Raw genomic sequence first — 20,870 nt, 5'->3', positions numbered from 1 at the left:
CCAGTCTTAGCCCAGCTTTGGTACAGTTCACATGGGAAAATCAAGTTGCTGAGATTATAGCATATTCAATTAGTGGTGCTGGTAAGGTTCATTCCAGGACAGGGCAAAAGCTTAGTGAAATAGATAGCATCCAATCTGGGGAAAAACTCATTGTCTTCTTGAGACAAGGGTCTTCTGATGTTCTGTATCTTCAGGTTGAGGCAAGGGCACCTGATGGCATAATGGTTGCAGTAGGTTTTCGTAAAGAAAGGAAAAGGAGAGGGAAAGGCCTCTCAGGACTTCCACTTATCGTATCAGAAAGGACTAAGGAATTACAGTGATAATCTTTGTGAAATCCCAAACTTTTGATCCCTCCCCTGCATTTTGTACTTTATCCTCTCTTTAGCATAGAGGGTAAAATTCATAGAAGGAGAAGGAACTATGATCTTGTGTTCAGGGTTTGGATTGGGCTAGGCACGTAGAGAAGCTGTAAGCTGGTTTCCCCATCCACAGTTAGGCTTTGGGTGGGAGAAGGAAGCCCCCAAGGGCCTGAGTGGGGAGTGGTATCTAAAAGAAGAGAGGGAAGGTGGCTGAGTTCCTGAGACTGGCTACAGAAAGGTGGAGGTCTTGAGGCTGATGTGTGTTTCAGAAGGAGTGTCAGGAGAAGGTTTCTTCTGGGAGATTGGTGACTCTGGTAGCTTAAGTTGCATGTCAGCTGGACATGATGAATCTGGCTTTTCTCCACTGTGCAGAACGTGAAGACGGTGTCTGAGACCCCTGCAGTGCTACCAGTTTCAGAAGATGAAGATGATGATGATGATGCTACCCCACCTCCAGTGATTGCTCCACGCCCAGAGCACACAAAATCTGTGAGTCTTTGGGGACGTGGGCAGCTTTGTGATATATTAGAGTTTGGAGGGGGAGTGAGGGGTGGGTGCTGAGGCCTAGAGGTTTAATAATCTGGTAGCGGTCCTTAGATTTTGCAGGTAGTGACATCACCAAATTACCTTGATTGAAAGGTATTTTCTGTATGATTAAAGACAAGAAGTGGTGTATTTATTTATCATTAGTTTGCACATAGTCCCAAAGTGTCCTAGATAATTGGTCTTTGTACCAACTTAGGCCTAGTTTACTTAGCCTGTTCACATACAGAAAGATATACAGAATTAATGTTACTTAGTGCAAGACTAACATAAATTATTCCAGTCTCCTGGGAAGCAACATATTAGTCTGCTATAGATCTTTTCTTCTCTGTTAAATGTGCAGTGTTCAGCCTCTTAGTACATCATTGATGATACTGTAAGACTCAAGAGAATTTATAAAAACATTAGTGCTATTAATATGCTGGACATCAGGAGTGCCTTTTTTTTTTTTTTTTGCGTTACGCGGGCCTTTCACCACCGCGGCCTCTCCCATTGCGGAGCACAGGCTCCGGACGCGCAGGCTCAGTGGCCATGGCTCACGGGCCCAGCCGCTCCGCGGCATGCGGGATCCTCCCAGACCGGGGTACGAACCCGTGTCCCCTGCATCGGCAGGCGGACCCTCAACCACTGCGCCACCAGGGAAGCCCGGCAGTGATTTTTATTTAACTTCTTTTGACGTTCTTGCATCTCTGAATAGCCAGGTCCCTCTGCCCTCACTTGGCACAATCTGCCTTTTACATGGTTTAGCATCATTGAGCACTGATCTCTCATCAGATGATACTCTACTAGTGTTTCTTTGTTTGGACTTTTTATTATGACAAGAGCTTCATAATGAAAGAATGATCTAGGGCTTAAACTCTGTGATAATACAAAAAAAGATTGTCTCTGGATTAGAGAATTCGTGGAAGTGTTCAAGCAGATGTTGGTTGACTGACTATGGAGATGCTGTGGAGGACATTCAGGGGGATTAGATGACCTTTTAGGATTAGAATTTATAAGCAGAATCTGTGGAATCACCCTTTCTGTAGGCTACAAAGTCACTTTAAGGAAAATAAGCTTCAAATTGGAGCGTTCTCAGGATATCTCATATTGATATGTTTTTTTGTTTTGCAAGTGTGTTCATTTAAAAATTTTTCCCACTAAACCACGAACTCCTGTGTGTGTACACACACACACACATATACATTTACACACACATATATATGCAAATACATATATATATATGTATGTATTTGCAGTCCTTAACATAGCTCTTGGAAGGTTTTAGAAAGGCAGTTCTTATTGAATGAATTGATAAATTTGATCTTGATAGCATTCCTTTCTAAAAAGACATTGTTAATTCCTAATTTATAGAAGAAGCTGAGATTTGGAGAGGTAAATTGATCTACCCAAAGTCTCTAAGTAAGCAAAAGAGCTAGAACTGAAAGCAGGTAATTGACCCCAGGTCCAGGTTGTATTCCAGCGTAGCACAGTGGCCTTTTTATGTGAGCAGACCTGTGCTGGGAGCCAGAAAAAGAGAATTTTAGAGAAGGAAAAAGCAGGGTTCGTGCCCTTAAGGAGGCATGTCAAGAAAACTAAAGGAGGAGGAGAAGGCATGAAAGTACAGGTTTAGGTGCCAGGTATATAGTTTGTCTACATGTACAAGAACAGAAAATTAAGAAATCATTATGCTGGAATAGTCAGGAAAGAAGCTGTAGTCTCTGGTCTGTGTCTTGACTTATTGCTATTTCCACTATGTGGAAAGTTCTCTCCCTTTTCTACCTATTAAAATCATGTCCATCCTTCAGGATCCAGCTGAAGAATCCTATTTATTTATTTATCGATTCATCAGACATTTTCCTGAATGCTTGCTTTCTGTTAGGCAACTGGTTAGATATAGGAACTCAGGGATGAATGACACAGATTCCCTATCTTCACAGAGCTTATAGACTAACCAAAAAATTGTGATATTTTTATGAAAAAAGGTGATAAATGCCTTGATGCATCTCCTGGGGAAAGGCAGTATAACGTATGATCACTTCTTCTGTACATTAATAGTATACAGTTTGCTCGTATCTTCTGACATTTATCCCTTTTGCCTTGCAGTTAGGACTTTCTCCAAGACTTCCTTCACAGGAATAGTGGATGGGGCAGCATTTTGTACAGCAAGGCAAAGAACAGATTCTCAGTAAATGTTTATTAAGTAAATGAATGAATAGGAAATATAATAATATTTGCCAAAATTTGAAAGCTTAGTGTCTTTTGGGTGTGATATTACTCATTTCACACATTAATTAATTTATCACCACAGCAGCTCTATAAGATAGGTATCACTAACATCACCATTTTACAAATGAGGAAACTAAAGCATAGAGAAGTTAAATAATCTGCCCAAAGTCATACAAGGTAAGAATAAGAGTTGGGGGCTTCCCTGGTGGCGCAGTGGTTGAGGGTCCACCTGCCGATGCAGGGGACACGGGTTCATGCCCTGGTCCAGGAAGATCCCACATGCCACGGAGCGGCTGGGCCCGTGGGCCATGGCCGCTGAGCCTGCGCATCCAGAGCCTGTGCTCCGCAACGGGAGAGGCCACAGCAGTGAGAGGCCCATGTACTGCAAAAAAAAAAAAAAAAAGAATAAGAGTTGGGATTTAAGTCCAGTCAGTCAGTTTCCAGAGTCTGTGATCTAAATGACTACACCGTTACTACCTCTTAAAGAAGAACAATTGCAGTTCCTTCTCTGTGAGGGTTCAGGATTTAAAGAGGAAGTAACTCAAATGAAGATAATGTTGTGTTGTATTAGCCGTGGAAAGTACTATGGGAATACAGGATATTCATTTCAGCTTGGGAAAGAATAGACTTTTACAGATGAAGGGGATTCCCATCAAATGACAGAATGTCCTTTAAACTATTTATAATGAGAGTTGTCTAACTTGTACTGAATATCTTAAGTGCTCAGACTGTCACTAACCCTTGTGTGTACAGTGAGAGCAAGGAAGGCCATTCCATCCTCACAGCCTGAGTATAGAGGAAGAGTAACATAGATTTTGACCTAGGAGAAGGGATGAGTTTACTGGGATTTGTTCTGTGGATGTTCTAACACACACATCTAAGAGAGACTGGCCTTGCCAAATTTTTGCACCAACAATGCAGGTATACACACGGTCCGTGATTGAACCACTTCCTATTACTCCAACTCGGGATGTGGCTACCTCTCCCATTTCACCTACTGAGAATAATACCACTCCGCCAGATGCTCTGACCCGGAATACTGAGAAGCAGAAGAAGAAGCCTAAAATGTCTGATGAGGAGATCTTGGAGAAATTACGTAAGCACTTCCCAGGTTTTTTAATTTCCCTCTGGTATGTGACTGGTCAAGCACAAAGGTGGAATTCTATTGCTATAAAGATCTTGGTTCTGCGCTAGGTGTATGTGGCTGGCTGGCTGTGCTTTACATCTTGGCCAGACTGTGCTTCTCTTCACCTGTCCTTGCACCCACCTCCTCTGTCTCACCAGCCCTGATTAGATGCAACATTAGGATGGGAATGTGATGATAGCGTGGATAGCCCACTTTAAGGGCTAGAAATCACTTACCACTGGGCATGGGTTATGGAGATGACAGATAGCTTTTACCTAGTGAATAGTCTGGAATGTTGTGTTGAGAAAGACTGAGGCCTTGTCTAAACCTGGTGGGAAAGAGTGCTATGTTGATTATTGATGTTTCTGTTGACAGAAGATGGATCTGCCATCTTGGCTGAAGGAAAAGAAGTAAGGGAAACTAACATTTTGTGAGCCTGTGTTATGTACCAAATGACAAGCAAGGCATTTTCTTGATTTTTGTTCATTTACTCCTCATTTTAACCCTTGAAGACAGACATTATAATCCTCATTTTTTTGCAGTTAAGGTATTTGAGGCTAGCGATGCTAAATACTCTGCGAAAATTCACACAGCCAAAAAGTGACAGAGCTGGGGTTAGCGCAACTTGTGCTCCTGTGATCAGAACATGCTGTTTCTTGCAGTCAGGTGGAAACTTCCATTTTACTTTTTTTTGGTGACCATAAATATTAGGGTAGCTTGTTTCTCTTTTTCAGTAATCTGCAGGAGAATTCATATGAGAAGAAAGGACTGGGTTGGTCTGTAGGCTTGGAAGAATCATCTGACAAGGCCTTTGATTTATTCTTTGAACGTATCTACTTCTAAAGAGGATTGGATGTGACTGATTTGGTCAAGTCTGCACGCTGGCATTGCTTTTTAATGCTGAAGTTTCTGGTTCCTCAGCTTAGCAGCTCTCGATTTTGTCCTGATCATTCTTACTTGACTTTTAAAAAAAATTTCACTCTTTTAAAAGTTGCCCTTGCCCAGAGCCCTTACGAAATGATGAAATAAGAAAAGCCACTTACCTAGCCGTCTGTTTACTCTTGTATGTATTCTTTTTCTCTGAACCAGATTTTTTTTTAAACAGTGATACTTAGAACATAGAATTATGGAAAGCAGACTGGCCTGGGAGTTATGGACCCTTGGGTTGAAGCACAGCCACTAACCTGCATGTTGGGCGATTTCCTACTGTTCTCTGGCCCTCCTTTTTCTCATCTTTTAAATGGGGATGTTAATACCTGTCTCATTTGTAAGTCAGATGAAATAATGTATGTGAAAAGTACCAAATACTAGTAATTGGTATTAGTGGAAAGGACTTTGGACTGGGAGACCAAAACCAAGCTCCTAATCTTAGCTCTGACACCAATTTGCTGTGTGACCTTGAGGGGAAGTATCTTCCTTTCTGTGGGCCTCAATTTTACCATATCCAGAATACTTTTTTTGAAACTGTCAGCTCTCTCATACCTCTGTGTCTTTGCACTTGAAGTACTTTCTGTTGTAACCCTTTCTTGACTTTCTCTCCCTGGCTAATTCCTACTAACCCTGTAAAAATTAGTCCAGATATCACTTCCCTTCTGAAGCCTTTCCAGTCTATATTTTTGCCTCTTTCTGTATCACCACAGTTATTATATTTTCATGGAACTTTATACTTATTGTCTGTCTCCCCTGAGATTAGAGCTTCTTGAGAGCAGAGACTGTCTTAACTGTGTCTCATCTATCTCTTTATTTGTTGCATTCAACATAGAGCTTAGTACATAGTAAGTGAGCATGTTAAAATGAGTTAATGTCTGTTGAATGAATGGATTTTAAAATGAATGAATAACTTTTAGGAGTTTAGAATTGGATTAGAGTACTATGAATAAAAGCGGTAAGGAGATGGAACTTTTGGTTGAAACTTAAAGAGGGAAAACTAAGGACCTGCTTAGTGTGGTTTTTAGGTATTGGAGATAGTTCTTTAATCCTCGCCAGCTCAGCATTTGGGAAAATATGGGGCCTGTTTTGTATGTTGATCTGGGAAAAACTGATTCATGTTCTCTGTTTCTTTCAAAGGGAGCATAGTGAGTGTGGGTGATCCTAAGAAGAAATACACACGGTTTGAGAAGATTGGACAAGGGTTAGTAGGGGCATTTTCTTCCCTAGAAAAATGACTTAAAATTGTGTGTGCTGGTATATATGATTTTGCTTTTGTTTTGCCTCTCATAAATCTTGTTCTGCCTCTCATAAATCTTGTTCTTCTTTCTCCACCTCACCCATCTGAAGGTGTTTTGTTAGGCTGACCTCAGGTTTACAGAATTATGTTTAATATGTGAGATGTGCCATTAGCTGACATGGTTGCTAAAAATACACCTGTGGTGAGAGTGAAAAACCCATTTATTTTCTTGGCACAAAACCTTCTTCCCAGATTATAGCTCTGCTTTTCCAGATTAACCCTGTTTACCTGATGCTGAGACCTACCGGCACTAATATGAAATGGAAGACTCAGAACTGCAGACTCTTCTGCTAGTATAATGGGATCTGTTTTTCTAGTGGACGCCAGAATTCATGTCTCCTGCTCTCTGATTCCTTCTCTGCATCTTGTATCCTGCCCTCAATGTACTGAACTCAGCAAATCTTAACTGAATTCCTGTTAGGTGCTAGGCACTGTGAATACAGCTATGAATCAGTCTCTCCCTTCAGAGACCCCATGGCTACAGAAGGAGATAGACAGTCAAACAAAAAATTATAATATACTGTGATAAGTCTTAAAAGTGGCCATTATTTTGAGTAAGAGAAGCCAGATACAAAAGAGCAGATGCTGTATGATTTTATTTATATGGAGTTAAAGAACAGGCAAAACTAATGCTAATATAAGTCAGAATAATCATTGCGTCTGGGAGGGGAGTGTTGATTGGGATGTGGCAAGAGAGAACCTTCAGGGGTGATCGTGATGGTGAACATGTAGGTGTGTACGTATTGAAAAATCATCAAGTTGTGTACTTGAGATTTGTGCAGATTAAGTAAGTTATACCTCTGTATAAAAAAGAAAAATAATAAGATTTCTACAGATATACCCAATTAGCTAAAATTAAAAAGAAACTGAAGAAAAGTGTCTGGCTTGTAGAAAGCTCTCAGTGTTACTTGAGTGAAAGCATTGTTGTTAATGAAGTAATTGAAGCTTTCTGTTTTAGTTTTCTTTTTTATGCATCCAAGAACTTCTGAAATAAGATAAAGTAATGCATAATATACTGATGTTGTATTTGTACAGTATTCTACAGCTTACATCTGTTATTTGCATCTGTTGTTTAATTCAATCCTCAAAACAACCCTGGACTTGAGTGCATCTCATTTTTTCCTGGTCTGGTGCTTTTGTGAGTCTGAACCGGTATAAGGTAGTTAACACTTTGAGAAGAAATTGTTTTGCTTGCCTCAGAGTAATCTGGGATGGTATTTCCTTTAGATAATTACATTGAGATATTAAGAATGTAGCAGAAAGGTACACAGACAAGTGTGGGCAAGTCAGGTCCTATCTCTGGACTTCAGTTTCTTCATTTAAGCGAAAGGGGCTGTGGATTCAGGGTCTTTCACCTCCCAAACTGCTGATGTGTGTGTTCAGATGTATGAGGCCCATAAAGAGGCACTATCTGCAAAAGTTTTTTTCCTTGCTTACTTGACAGGTGTGTTAGTGCTAAGGGAGGAATGCAATATGTATTAAGCACCTATGCTGATGTTTCCACATTCCATGATTTTAAAACTGTACATGGCACACAAATAAGATAAATTAGTACTATTATAATTTTGCTTGTTTTTTTTTTTCCCTTTAAGACCTGAAGGTTTTTTTGACCTGGAATTCATATGTCTAATCATATGTCTATTTGAGGCAGAAGCAATCAGGAACTAACCAGTGGGCCTCAATAGCGTCTGAGCCTCTGTAATCATGGAGACACAGTCTCAAAATGTCCAGTTCCCTGAGGACTGGGCATATTTGCCCTTAAAGAATGGTATATCTGGTGGGATAGGGGAGAATGGGGACAGGAATATAGACATCAGCTTTATGACAGAAGATGTCTAAAGGTAGGATGATCAGGCAATGGGGAAAAAACTGCCAATGCAAAGAATCCCATCCTTATTTGATTGTCCATATCTTATGATGCCAACTTCCTGACATGTAGCTCGGATCCTAACTAAAGAGTTGTAGTTGGGAAGCTGGTGACCATAATTTCTGTCTTCCAGGCAAACTTACCAGTGACTTTTCCCCCGAATTGACCTGACTTCCCTGGGAAGCATAATCACAGAGCTTGCCTAGAATACATTTTTGCAGTACATAGAATTTTAAGTTTCTTTCAATCGCATCATATAAATCTGACATACTGACATGTAAGGTTACAAATATTGTTGCATATCACTCATCTACAAACACACAGGGTTCATGGTTATAGGCATAAAGTGTGGTTTTTAGTCATTTAGAATGGACATGATTACTTTCCTAGCATTATTCCTAGTATTTCTCTGCCATTCTTCGTCCGTCCCTCCTTTCTTCCCTCACTTCCTGATGGCCACTAGAACATATATTCTCTTTACTACTACATACTGCCTCTCATGAGAGTGGAGTGGGAGAGGCAATGGGGAGGATTATTTTTGCTGCTATTTTTATTAACACTTGCATTGCCAGATTGTGTGTAGAGCTTCATTTGACAAATGTCACTTCATCTAACACCTGTTTTTTTCTTTCCCCCACCTGTTGTTCAGTGCTTCAGGCACTGTGTACACTGCAATGGATGTGGCCACAGGACAGGAGGTAAGTATCTACCACCAACTACTACTCCTTCAGTTCCACTGTTTCTTTTTTCTTTTTGTTAAGTTTTTGCCCTTCTTAGCTCAATAGGGACACTTCTAGTTTCTCAGTATTGCAGACTAGAACTCCTTAACATGATGAGATTTACAGATTTTGGAAAAAGTCACTGTGCCTACAGTGCAGAGAAGAGATTGGGGGAGATAAGAGTGGAGCAATGAGTCAGGAGTTTACTGTGTAATTCCATGTGAGAGATGATGGTCTGGACTAAGGTGGTAGCATAGTATGAATGGGGAGAAGTGGATGAATTTGAGAGGTACTTAAGTAGATGTGACAGAATTTGGTGAATGTGAGGATGGCTCACAAGTGAGTGGTACTAGTCAAGGAGAAAGAACAAAGGAGGAGGTACAGATTTGAGGAAGTTAGATGTTGCCTGAGAGACTTTCTTGTGAGACTGCCTGGTGGACAATTATTTTTACAAGTCTGGTGCTTGGGAGAGAAATCTGATATAGAAGAGATTTAAACAGGTGTCTCTTGCCTCCCAATCTAGTGGTCCTTCCATTACTCTGTGCCGAGGATTCCAGTAGACGTTGAAGTCCTCATTTGGAGGCCCCTCTTTGTCTCTCACATTTCATAAGCTGGGAAGGCTCTGATCTTATTGCTAAGGCCTGATGACCCAAGATCTTATCTTCAGCAGAAGAAGCCATGAAGGGAATCTAGAAGGCTTGAAGTTTCTTTGCGTTGTACTCTTTGGTTGCAGAGCAGGAATGTTGGAAGGTGGGTTGTATATGGGAGTTGCCTGGGGAGGATCTTAGCTCAAAAGACTAATGGGGCTCAGAGCTTAAGAGAGGCACCTCCTGTTCCAGTGAAAACAGAGTTGGGCTCTTCTGAGGGAGGCTACTAGGACCTGCTTGTATATGTTTGGTGGTTGAGACCCCATGGTGTACTGGAGAAGTCATGGTTAATAGGGACAGCACGTACCTCACTGTGCTCTGGTCAGGCTTTTACAAGTGTCTGAGCCAAATATTGAGGCTCCATTGAGGGTAAGTCAACTTTAAAAAAAAAAACATTATTATGTTTAAAGATTTATTAATTGTTCTTTGATGTGAGAATCCAATAACCTAGATGTTTACCTTTACTTACTTATAAAACCTTGGGCAAGTCATTTGACCTCCTAAGCCTGAATTTTATTTATTTATAAAATGTGCATGATAACATATACCTTACAAAATGTGAATGAGTTGAGTGAAGTAATGCGTGCGAAAATATACCATAAACTAAGAATTACATATATATTAATATTTATTTGTATGTATTTATTCTACAGAATGTTTACTGAACATTTGCTTTATGCTACACTTTGCGCTAAGACCTATGTGAAAGATTCAGGCATTAAAATCATATATGTAAATGTAAGAAACCATACTTTCTATTGGGTACATATAAAACTCCTATAATGCTGACAGGAACCTGTGATAACATAATGGTAAAGAAGGAAGGATGGTATCATTCTGCTGATTTTAAATATGCTGTATTGGAGGTAGAGATAGAAAAAAGGAGGTTATATTAAATATTAATATTAAAAAGAACCCTATGAGGTAGGGAATATTATTTCCTTTTTACTGATCAGGAATTTGAGATCAGGAGTTTAGTAACTTTGGCCGGGTTGTGCTAATAGCAGTTAGCAAGGGCTGGGTTAGAATCTTTTGATTCTAAAATTTTAACTTGTGCTTTCTGGGCTGCAAGGCCGCAGCAGAGCTAAGGTTAGGCACCACGGCCCCTTGTTGTGTTTCTGGCCTCTAGGACCTCACAGCCCTTGATGGGAGGCAGGCTGCTGCTGGCCGGTTCCTGGAAGGCCTGGAGGCTCCATGTGTGAGCAGCTGGCCACAGGAAACAAACTTGACTTCACTATGTGCCTGCCTTGTGGTTACAGAACTATGAATGGAAGGGAGTGCATTAGGGTGGCTAATGCAGTGTAGCCAGGAAGGCCTCATTTCTTCCCCCAGGGAGTGTAAATCTTTAGTGGAGCTAGCGAGATGCTCTGTGTTTGTGAGCAAGTGCCTATTGGGAGTTATCCAGCTGAGAAGAGGAGAGCTATTGTCTGTCATATGTAAGAAGATTAGCATATTAGTGCTGGAAATCCTCCAGTTACAGATCCAGCAATTAACTTTCAAGCCCATTTTTTAGAGGGAATGTGTGTAATAGAGTAAACTGGAAGTGACTTTGAAGTCATATGAACCTGAAAGCATTGATTATGACCTTGGGCAACTTTCTGCAAGTCTTAGCCTTCATTTTCTTCCCTGAAAATGCAGATAATGATTTTTGCTCGACAGACTTGTTGTTAGGTTTTACAGAGATAATGTCAGTAGAGCACCTAATACAGCGCTGGCACAGAGTAGGCATTCAATAAACAGTAGTGGTGGGAGGGTGGTTTGTTTTTGCTGTCATTCCTGCTGATAACGTTGTCACTCTTGCTGCTCTGTGCCAGTTACTCATCAAATGCAGTTATGACAGTGATTAGCATTTTCATTGTTGTCTTACTGTATTATTTACATTTCTTATGTATGAGTAACACATTGACCACTGTCTCATTTAGTTCTCAGAACAATCCTGTGAGGAGGGGATTCAGGGTTGGGATTATTATCCTCAGTATTGATAAAGGGACCGAGGCTCAGAGAGCTTGTGACTAGTCAAGGTTAGTAAGTGACAGCCCCAGCCCCAGAGCTTAGGCCCCCAGAGTTCAAGTCCAGTTTTTTTTCTGTTATAGGAGTGCTATCTGCTGGCCTGAATAGGAGGGATCTGATTAGCTGAAGGGCATTTAGCCTAGCCCACAGTTAGTAGCTATTGAAAAGGATTCCTGGTGTCTTGCCACCCCGTCTGTTATCCATAGGCTGCCTCTTTTCTCCCTTGCTGCTGCAGCAGTGACCTCTGTGAGGTTCACTAGCACTGTCGCATCCTCCAGGATGGCCTGAGGAACTGCAGAGAACCCAGATCTTAGTATGTGTTGTAAGGGCTTACAGTCTTAATGTAATGTGTCTTTAGATCACTGTGTTCCTCTTCAGACATTAGAAAAAGCTGTTATAGCAAGCTGCAGCCAGACCAGAAGCCTAACCTGGTAGGAGACTCCACTCCAAAGCAATTTTTTCTCACTTGGGGCAGGGAATGGAGGTGATCAAAATGTTTTAAAAAATCATTTCTATTCTTACTGATGAACTGGCTCTTGGCAGAAGATTGTTCGTACTTGATTGAAGAAATAATAGAATTTGGGTTTTTTCCATAGAAGTTGAATTATTCATCCTCTACACTTCTTGCTGATTCTGGAAAGACTAATTTTAGTTGTTCTGTTAGGTGTTCGTGTTCTTGGCTGTTATTTCTAGGGAATAAACATTTAGGAAATAATTTAAAGTCTACTCCTATAGGATAGGGCAGCCTATTGCTAATGCTCTTTGTGGTTTAAAAACAAAGTATTTATCAACCCACTCAATTCTGTATTTTCCTCTTCATTTCTGAAAAGATTTGCTGAGCACCCACTGTGTGTCAGGCCCTGTGCTTGGCACCAGGGATTCTGAGCTTTCAAATGAGCTCTCAAGCTTCTCGAGAGACATACCCTAACTAATCATCATACAATTCAGTATGTGCTGAGTTCCACAAGAGAGGTATAAGTATAATCTTATGGGGCTTTAAAGAAGGCAAAAAGCCTATCTGGTTTGGAGAATGAGGTTTCTTTTGGTCTGATACAAAGTATAAGAAGGTTTGGAACATGTAAAAACAGTGGAGCAAGATGTTCTAAATGGAGAGAAGCTCAGATTGTAGTATATGAAGGAATACAGTGAGAAAGAAGTAAGATAGGGGTCAGATCATAAGGACTTCGAATGTTGGGCCAAGGAGCATCTCTAGGCAAACAGGAGCCATTTCTGCTTTGAACAGGGGAGAGAGTCACCAAATGTGTACTGTGGGGAGGATTAATCTGGTTGTGTGTGCAGGATAAATGGGCGTCACTTTTGAGATTCTAATCCTGACTTTGCTACTGAATAGCTGTGTAGGCAAGTCACATATCCTCTCTGAATCACAATTTCCTTATCTGTCAAAGGGGGTCAATAGTAATATTTAACTCATAACGTGTCTCAGAGGATTAAATGAAATACATTTGAGAATACCCTACATAGTACCCGACACATAAAAAGGACACAAAAGTGCCTTGGAAACTAACGTGTTCCTTAAATTGTATTATGTGAAAATTTGTTTATTTCCGTAGACACAAAGCCTATCAATATCTTTTTCATACATAAACATTAAGGATCCCCTTTTTCTATTCTTTCTTAACCTGGTCAACTCTGATTTATTTTTCCACAACAAGTTCAAAAACTCATCTCCCCTTTATGAAACCTCTGCATTGATAGTGTGAAAGAGTTCTTGGCCGAGTTTTATGTTCCTGTAACACTTTGTAGGGACTTTTGTTATAGCATACCTCTTTTATATTGTGATTTTTAAAAGTATTTGTCTAATATAAGTATTTTATTTAGTAGCAAGTTTGATCTTCACACTTTGGTGCACATGAGAATTGCCTGGAGGGCTTATTAAAGTACAGAGTTTTTGAGGAAAAGGAAGTCCCTATTTACTTGGGCTTGGATTAAGTAGAGATCTAAGAAGGTAGAGAGATGAATGGAAAGATCAATTTTTAAATTCTTTCACTTCCTCATTTAAATTCTTCATAACTATGTCTTATCCTCATCTCCAGTGACACCAGTACCAATACCAAGTAATAAATGATCCTTATACTCAGCAAGTGAACTTTTCCATTAAATAGAAAGTTTGTGCAAAAAAAAAAAAAGCAAAACCAAAAAAACAACCCACAGAATTTCTGATTCAGTAGGTTTATGTGGGGGCTGAAAATTTTTGTTTGTAGCACATTCCTAGATAATGTTGATGTTGCTGGTCTGGGGACCTCACACTGAGTACCACTGGTCTCCGGAGATGAACTGTGATTTCCTCAAGGGCTAAGACCATATCTTACTCATTTCTATCTCCTTAGTGTTTATGTCTGGTACTTAGTAGGTGTTCAGTAAATGCTGACTGACTCTGGTTGTACATTGAATGTACTCTAATTTCAGGTGGCCATTAAGCAGATGAACCTTCAGCAGCAGCCGAAGAAAGAGCTGATTATTAATGAGATCCTGGTCATGAGGGAAAACAAGAACCCAAATATTGTGAACTACTTGGACAGGTATGGAGTGGTAGTCCTGTCAGAGAGATAGGGCCTTAGGGATGGATGGATGGTGGAGCTCTTAGGGGAGAAGGCAACACCAGCACTCAGAACTGCCTCCATTTAAGATTCATCTGTGATGTTTGGCTCTCTGCCAATGACCCTGCATGTTGCTGGACACCCCTGATTGCTGTACAGTATTCTGGGTTAGGCTGAACCCTACCACCCTGTAGCTTCTCACAGCTGGTCCTGATACTGTTTGTTCTACCCCAGGGAATGCCTTCAGCCCATCTGCCTGAGTCAAACATGTAGGTCTTTAAATCATTCTGCATCTCAGGTCTTTCCTTATCCTGCTTACCCTGCTGAATAACTTCTAGTTTGTCTGCATTCTCTTAAAATGTGACATTCAGTAGTTTCGTTTGAGATTTCACCATTACGGAGACATTGGGACCCCTCCTTTGTTCTAAATACTACAGAACTTGATTTGATTTTTTTTTTTTTTAAGAGTTCTGTTTCATTGTTGACCCCTGGTAAGTTTGTAGTCAATTCAAATCTCTGATCCTTGTTTGTTGGAAGATTTTTAATCACAGTCTCATGTTCAGTGCTTGTGATTGGTCTGTTTATATTTTCTATTTCTTCCTGGTTCAGTTTTGGAAGGTTGTGCTTTTCTAACAATTTGTCCATTTCTTCCAGGTTGTCCATTTTATTGGCATATAGTTGCTTGTAGTAATCTCTCATGATCCTTTGTATTTCTGCAGTGTCAGTTGTTACTTCTCCTTTTTCATTTCTAATTCTATTGATTTGAGTCTTCTCCCTTTTTTTCTTGCTGAGTCTGGCTAATAGTTTATCAATTTTGTTTATCTTCTCAAAGAACCAACTTTTAGTTTTATTGATCTTTGCTATTGCTTCCTTCATTTCTTTTTCATTTATTTCTGATCTGATCTTTATGATTTCTTTCCTTCTGCTAAGTTTGAGGGTTTTTTGTTCTTCTTTCTCTAATTGCTTTAGGTGTAAGATTAGGTTGTTTATTTGAGATGTTTCTTGTTTCTTAAGGTAGGATTGTATTGCTATAAACTTCTCTCGTAGAACTGCTTTTGCTGTCTTCCCTAGGTTTTGGGTCATCGTGTTTTCATTGTCATTTGTTTCTAGGTTTTTTTGATTTCCTCTTTGATTTCTTCAGTGATCTCTTGGTTATTTAGTAGTGTATTGTTTAGCCTCAAAGTGCTTGTATTTTTTATAGATTTTTTTCTGTAATTGATAATCTAGTCTCATAGCATTGTGGTCGGAAAAGATACTTGATATGATTTCAATTTTCTTAAATTTCCAAAAGCTTGATTTGTGACCCAAGATATGATCTATCCTGGAGAATGTTCCATGAGCACTTGAGAAGAGCATGTATTCTGTTCTTTTGGAGGGAATGTCCTATAAATATCAATTAAGTACATCTTGTTTAATGTATCATTTAAAGCATGTGTTTCCTTATTTATTTTTATTTTGGATGATCTGTTCATTGGTGAAAGTGCGGTGTTAAAGTCCCCTACTATGATTGTGTTACTGTCAATTTCCCCTTTTATGGCTGTTAGCATTTGCCTTATATATTGAGGTGCCCCTATGTTGGGTGCATAAATATTTACAATTGCTGTGTCTTCTTCTTGGATTGATCCCTTGCTCATTATATAGTGTCCTTTTTTGTCTCTTGTAATAGTCTTCATTTTAAAGTCTATTTTGTATGATATGAGAATGGCTACTCCAGCTTTCTTTTGATTTCCATTTGCATGGAATATCTTTTCCCATCTCCTCACTTTCAGTCTGTATGTGTCTCTAGGTCTGAAGTGGGTCTCTTGTAGACAGCATATGTATGGGTCTTGTTTTTGTATCCGTTCAGCCAGCCTATGTCTTTTAGTTGGAGCATTAATCCATTTACATTTAAGGTAATTATCGATATGTATGTTCCTATTACCATTTTAATTGTTTTGGGTTTGTTATTGTAGGTCTTTTCCTTCTCTTGTGTTTCCTGCCTAGAGAAGTTCCTTTAGCATTTGTTGTAAAGCTGGTTTGGTGGTGCTGAATTCTCTTAGATTTTACTTGTCTGCAAAGGTTTTAATTTCTCCATCGAATCTGAATGAGATCCTTGCTGGATAGAGTAATCTTGGATGTAGGTTTTTTCCCTTTCATCACTTTAAATATGTCCTGCCACTCCCTTCTGGCTTGCAGAGTTTGTGCTGAAAGATCAGCTGTTAACCTTATGGGGATTCCCTTGTCTGTTATTTGTTGTTTTTCCCTTGCTGCTTTTACTACTTTTTTTTTTTGCATTTAATTTTGATAGTTTGATTAATATGTGTCTTGGCATATTTCTCCTTGGATTTATCCTGTATGGGACTCTCTGTGCTTCCTGGACTTGATTGACTATTTCCTTTCCCATATTAGGGAAGTTTTCAATTATAATCTCTTCAAATATTTTCTCAGTCCCTTTCTTTTTCTCTTCTTCTTCTGGGACCCCTATAATTCGAATGTTGGTGCATTTAATGTTGTCCAAGAGGTCTCTGAGACTGTCCTCAATTCTTTTCGTTATTTTTTCTTTATTCTTCTCTGTGGTAGTTATTTCCACTATTTTATCTTCCAGGTCACTTATCCGTTCTTCTGCCTCAGTTATTGTGCTATTGATTCCTTCTAGAGAATTTTTAATTTCATTTATTGTGTTGTTCATCATTGTTTGTTTGCCCTTTAGTTCTTCTAGGTCCTTGTTAAACGTTTCTTGTATTTTCTCCATTCTGTTTCCAAGATTTTGGATCATCTTTACTATCATTACTCTGAATTCTTTTTCAGGTAGACTGCCTGTTTCCTCTTCATTTGTTTGGTTTCGTGGGCTTTTACCTTGCTCCTTCATCTGCTGTGTGTTTCTCTGTCTTCTCATTCTGCTTAACTTACTGTGTTTGAGGGTCTTCTTTTCACAGGCTTCAGGTTCACAGTTCCTATTGTTTTTGGTGTCTGCCCCCAGTGGGTATGTTTGGTTCAGTGGGTTGTGTAGGCTTCCTGGTGAAAGAGACTGGTGCCTGTGTTCTGGTGCATGAGGCTGGATCTTGTCTTTGTGGTGGGCAGGACCTCATCCGTTGGTGTGTTTTGGTGTGTCTGTGACCTTATTATGATTTTAGGCAGCCTCTCTGCTAATGGGTAGGGTTGTGTACCCGTCTTGCTAGTTGTTTGGGATAGGGTGTCCAGCAATGTAGCTTGCTGGTCGTTGAGTGGAGCTGTTAGCTTTGAGATGGAGATCTCTGGGAGAGCCTTCACCGTTTGTTATTACGTGGCGCTGGGAAGTCTCTGGTGGACCAGTGTCCTGAACTTGGCTCTTCCACCTCAGAGGCCTGGCACCTGGCCGGAGCACCAAGATCCTGTCAGCCACACAGCTCAGAAGAAAAGGGAGGGAAAAAAGAAAGAAAGAAAGAAAAAAATAAAATAAAATAAAGTTATTAAAATAAAAAATGTATTTAAATTATTAAAAATAAAAAAAATTAAAAGTAATGAAAGAAAGAAGAGAGCAACCAAACCAAAAAGCAAATCCACCGATGACTACAAGCGCTAAAAACTATACTAAAACAAAACAAAACAAAAAAAACGGACAGACAGAACCCTAGGACAAATGGTAAAAGCAAAGCTATACAGACAAAATCACACAAGGAAGCATACGCATACACACTCACAAAAAGAGAAAAAGGAAAAAAAATACGTATATATATAAAAAAAAAAGGAGGAAGGGAGCGACCAAATCAATAAACAAATCTACCAATGATAATAAACTCTAAATACAAACTAAGATAAACATGAGACCAGACACAAATTAGATGCAGAAAGCAAACCCCAAGTCTACAGTTGCTCCCAAAGTCCACCACCTCAATTTTGGGATGATTCGTTGTCTATTCAGGTATTCCAGAGACGCAGGGTACATCAAGCTGATTGTGGAGATTTAATCTGCTGCTCCTGAGGCTGCTGGGAGAGATTTTGCTTCCTCTTCTTTGTTCACACAACTCCCGGGTTCAGTTTTGGATTTGGCCCCACCTCTGCATGTAGGTCACCTGAGGGCATCTTTTCCCACCCAGACAGGACAGGCATAAAGTAGCAGCTGATTAGGGGGCTCTGGCTCACTCAGGCCGGGGCGGGGTGTTGGGGGGGAGGGAGGGGTATGGGATGCGGGGCTAGCCTGCGGTGGCAGAGGCCAGCATGACGTTGCCACAGCCTGAGGCACGCCGTATGTTCTCCCAGGGAAGTTGTCCCTGGATCATGCCAGCCTGGCGGTGGTGGGCTGCATAGTCTCCCGGGAGGGGAGGTGTAGATAGTGACCTGTGCTCGCACACAGGCTTCTTGGTGGCTGCAGCACCAACCTTAGCGTTTCATGCCTGTGTCTGGTGTCTGCACTGATAACTGTGGCTTGCACCCGTCTCTGGAGCTCATTTATGCTGTGCTCTGAATCCCTTCTCGCACACCCGAAACAATGGTCTCTTGCCTCTTAGGCAGGTCCAGACTTTTTCCTGGACTCCCTCCCAGCTAGCTGTGGCGTACTAGCCCCCTCAGGCTGTGTTCACACAGCCAAACCCAGTCCTCTCCCTGGGATCTGACCCCCGAAGCCCAAGCCTCAGCTCCCAGCCCCCACCCATCCCGGTGGGTGAGCAGACAAGTCTCTCGGGCTGGTGAGTGCTGGTCGACACTGATCCTCTGTGCAGGAATCTCTCCGCTTTGCCCTCTGCACCCCTGTTGCTGTGCTCTCCTCTGTGGCTCCGAAGCTTCCCCCCCCGACCCCCGTCTCCACCAGGGAAGGGGCTTCCTAGTGTATGGAAACTTTTCCTACTTCACAGGTCTCTCCCAGAGGTGCAGGTCCCATCCCTATTCTTTTGTCTCTGTTTTTTCTTTTTTCTTTTGCCCTACCCAGGTACGTGGGGAGTTTCTTGCCTTTTGGGAAGTCTCAGGTCTTCTGCCAGCATTCCGTAGGTGTTCTGTAGGAGTTGTTCCACATGTAGATGTATTTCTAATGTATTTTTGGGGAGGAAGGTGATCTCCACGTCTTACTCCTCCACCATCTTGAAGGTCTCTCCTAGGTTACGTTTTTGTTTATCACATAATAGAGCTGAGTGATCCAGTCCCTGAGTGAGACTATCAGTTTTAACTCATGTTAGCCCCATAATCTCTCTAGGGATACAGTACTAACTGGGAACCCTTGGCTTCCAGAAGCAGCTTTGGTTTTGCAGCCTTTACTGAATTTATTCCATTCTTAGAATCAGAGACATTCAAAATGGAGATCATTGTCAGCATAATGGCTATGGGTATAAAATTCTACAGCATTTCAATGGCTCTTATAGTCAATACTTCATTTTACATTTACAATTATCTTTTATTTCACTCATTGAATTATTCGGTAAATATTGACATCTACTGTGCCACACTTTCTGGGAATGGAATCTTGAACAAGACCCAGTATGGGTCTTATGGATCTCAAATCTAATAGAATTCTAAAGGAGATTTAGTGACTTTCCCTAATATTGGTAAGATGGACTCCAAATCCCATCTTTGTCAAATGTTTGGATGCTCTCTCCTTTCATGCAGAGAGGTGTGGGAATCATCCTGATTTTAGGAAGTACTACTTTGTGTTGTGATGAAATAAGTTTATATCTTCAACCTAGTGATTGTAGTTCTGTCTTTTGGGGCTTCACAGAACAGTGTGCTTTGATTTCCCCAGGCGAATCCTTAAGAGATGTCACGTTAGTGAACCTGTCCCACAGATTCTGCTTTTCCTTAGAAAAAAGAACCCTGGACTCTTCCAGAACTGAGGGAAATGCAGAGTCACTCTGGTATATGCTTATCCTTTGAAAGCCACTGCTATGGTCCAGTGTACTCTATTCCTCCTCACCCTTTATCTTTACTCCTACAGTTACCTCGTGGGAGATGAGCTATGGGTTGTCATGGAATATTTGGCTGGAGGTTCTTTGACAGACGTGGTAACAGAAACCTGCATGGATGAAGGCCAGATTGCAGCTGTGTGCCGTGAGGTAAGGCAAGTGGCCAACCAGACTTGAGCAGGACATGGTCTCCATGTCCATATATCTCAAAGTTCTGCATCTGAAGGAATCTCAGCCTGGGCACGTAGAGGTGGGAGAAATTAGTTGTACTCTCTCCCATCATCCTCTTTTTATACCTGTTTTTAAAGATTACTATATTCTGAAAGTTAGAAAGTTCCAAAATATATATATATACACACATATGTATATATATGCATAATCACGCATAATTTCAACCTCTTAAAAATAACTGCTATGAACACTTATTTTCCTTTACCTCTTTTATATGGGTATATGTTTTAATCATATTTTTATTCTGCTTTCCTGCTTTATTCATGTGCTATGAAGGAAATAAAGTAGAATAAAAAGATAGTGACAGGGCTTCCCTGGTGGCGCAGTGGTTGAGAGTCCGCCTGCCGATGCAGGGGATGTGGGTTCGTGCCCCGGTCCAGGAAGATCCCACATGCCGCGGAGCAGCTAGGCCCGTGAGCCATGGCCGCAGAGCCTGCGGGTCCGGAGCCTGTGCTCCACAACGGGAGAGGCCACAACAGTGAGAGGCCCGCGTACCGCAAAAAAAAAAAAAAAAAAAGATAGTGACAAG

At 40.8% G+C, this 20,870-nt stretch overlaps 1 protein-coding gene across 2 annotated transcripts in view; it reads left to right on the top strand.

The window, feature by feature from the left end:
* Window positions 1-20,870, top strand: part of PAK1 (p21 (RAC1) activated kinase 1) — an 85,002-nt gene that overhangs the window by 50,039 nt on the left and 14,093 nt on the right. For both annotated transcript variants that reach the window (XM_027083485.1, XM_027083486.1), the window contains 6 exons: window positions 732-848; window positions 4,032-4,206; window positions 6,304-6,367; window positions 8,980-9,028; window positions 14,134-14,246; window positions 20,143-20,260. In XM_027083485.1, coding sequence (XP_026939286.1) covers window positions 732-848; window positions 4,032-4,206; window positions 6,304-6,367; window positions 8,980-9,028; window positions 14,134-14,246; window positions 20,143-20,260 — 636 coding nt within the window. The remainder of the gene's footprint in view (window positions 1-731; window positions 849-4,031; window positions 4,207-6,303; window positions 6,368-8,979; window positions 9,029-14,133; window positions 14,247-20,142; window positions 20,261-20,870) is intronic.

This window comes from Aethalodelphis obliquidens, unplaced genomic scaffold (genome assembly GCF_003676395.1).
Source record: "Aethalodelphis obliquidens isolate GAN/ISIS:26980383/991018 unplaced genomic scaffold, ASM367639v1 scaffold50, whole genome shotgun sequence".
Classification (NCBI taxonomy): domain Eukaryota; kingdom Metazoa; phylum Chordata; class Mammalia; order Artiodactyla; family Delphinidae; genus Aethalodelphis; species Aethalodelphis obliquidens.
The sequence above is the reverse complement of the archived record's forward strand: the minus strand, read 5'-3'. Positions and strand labels throughout refer to the sequence as shown.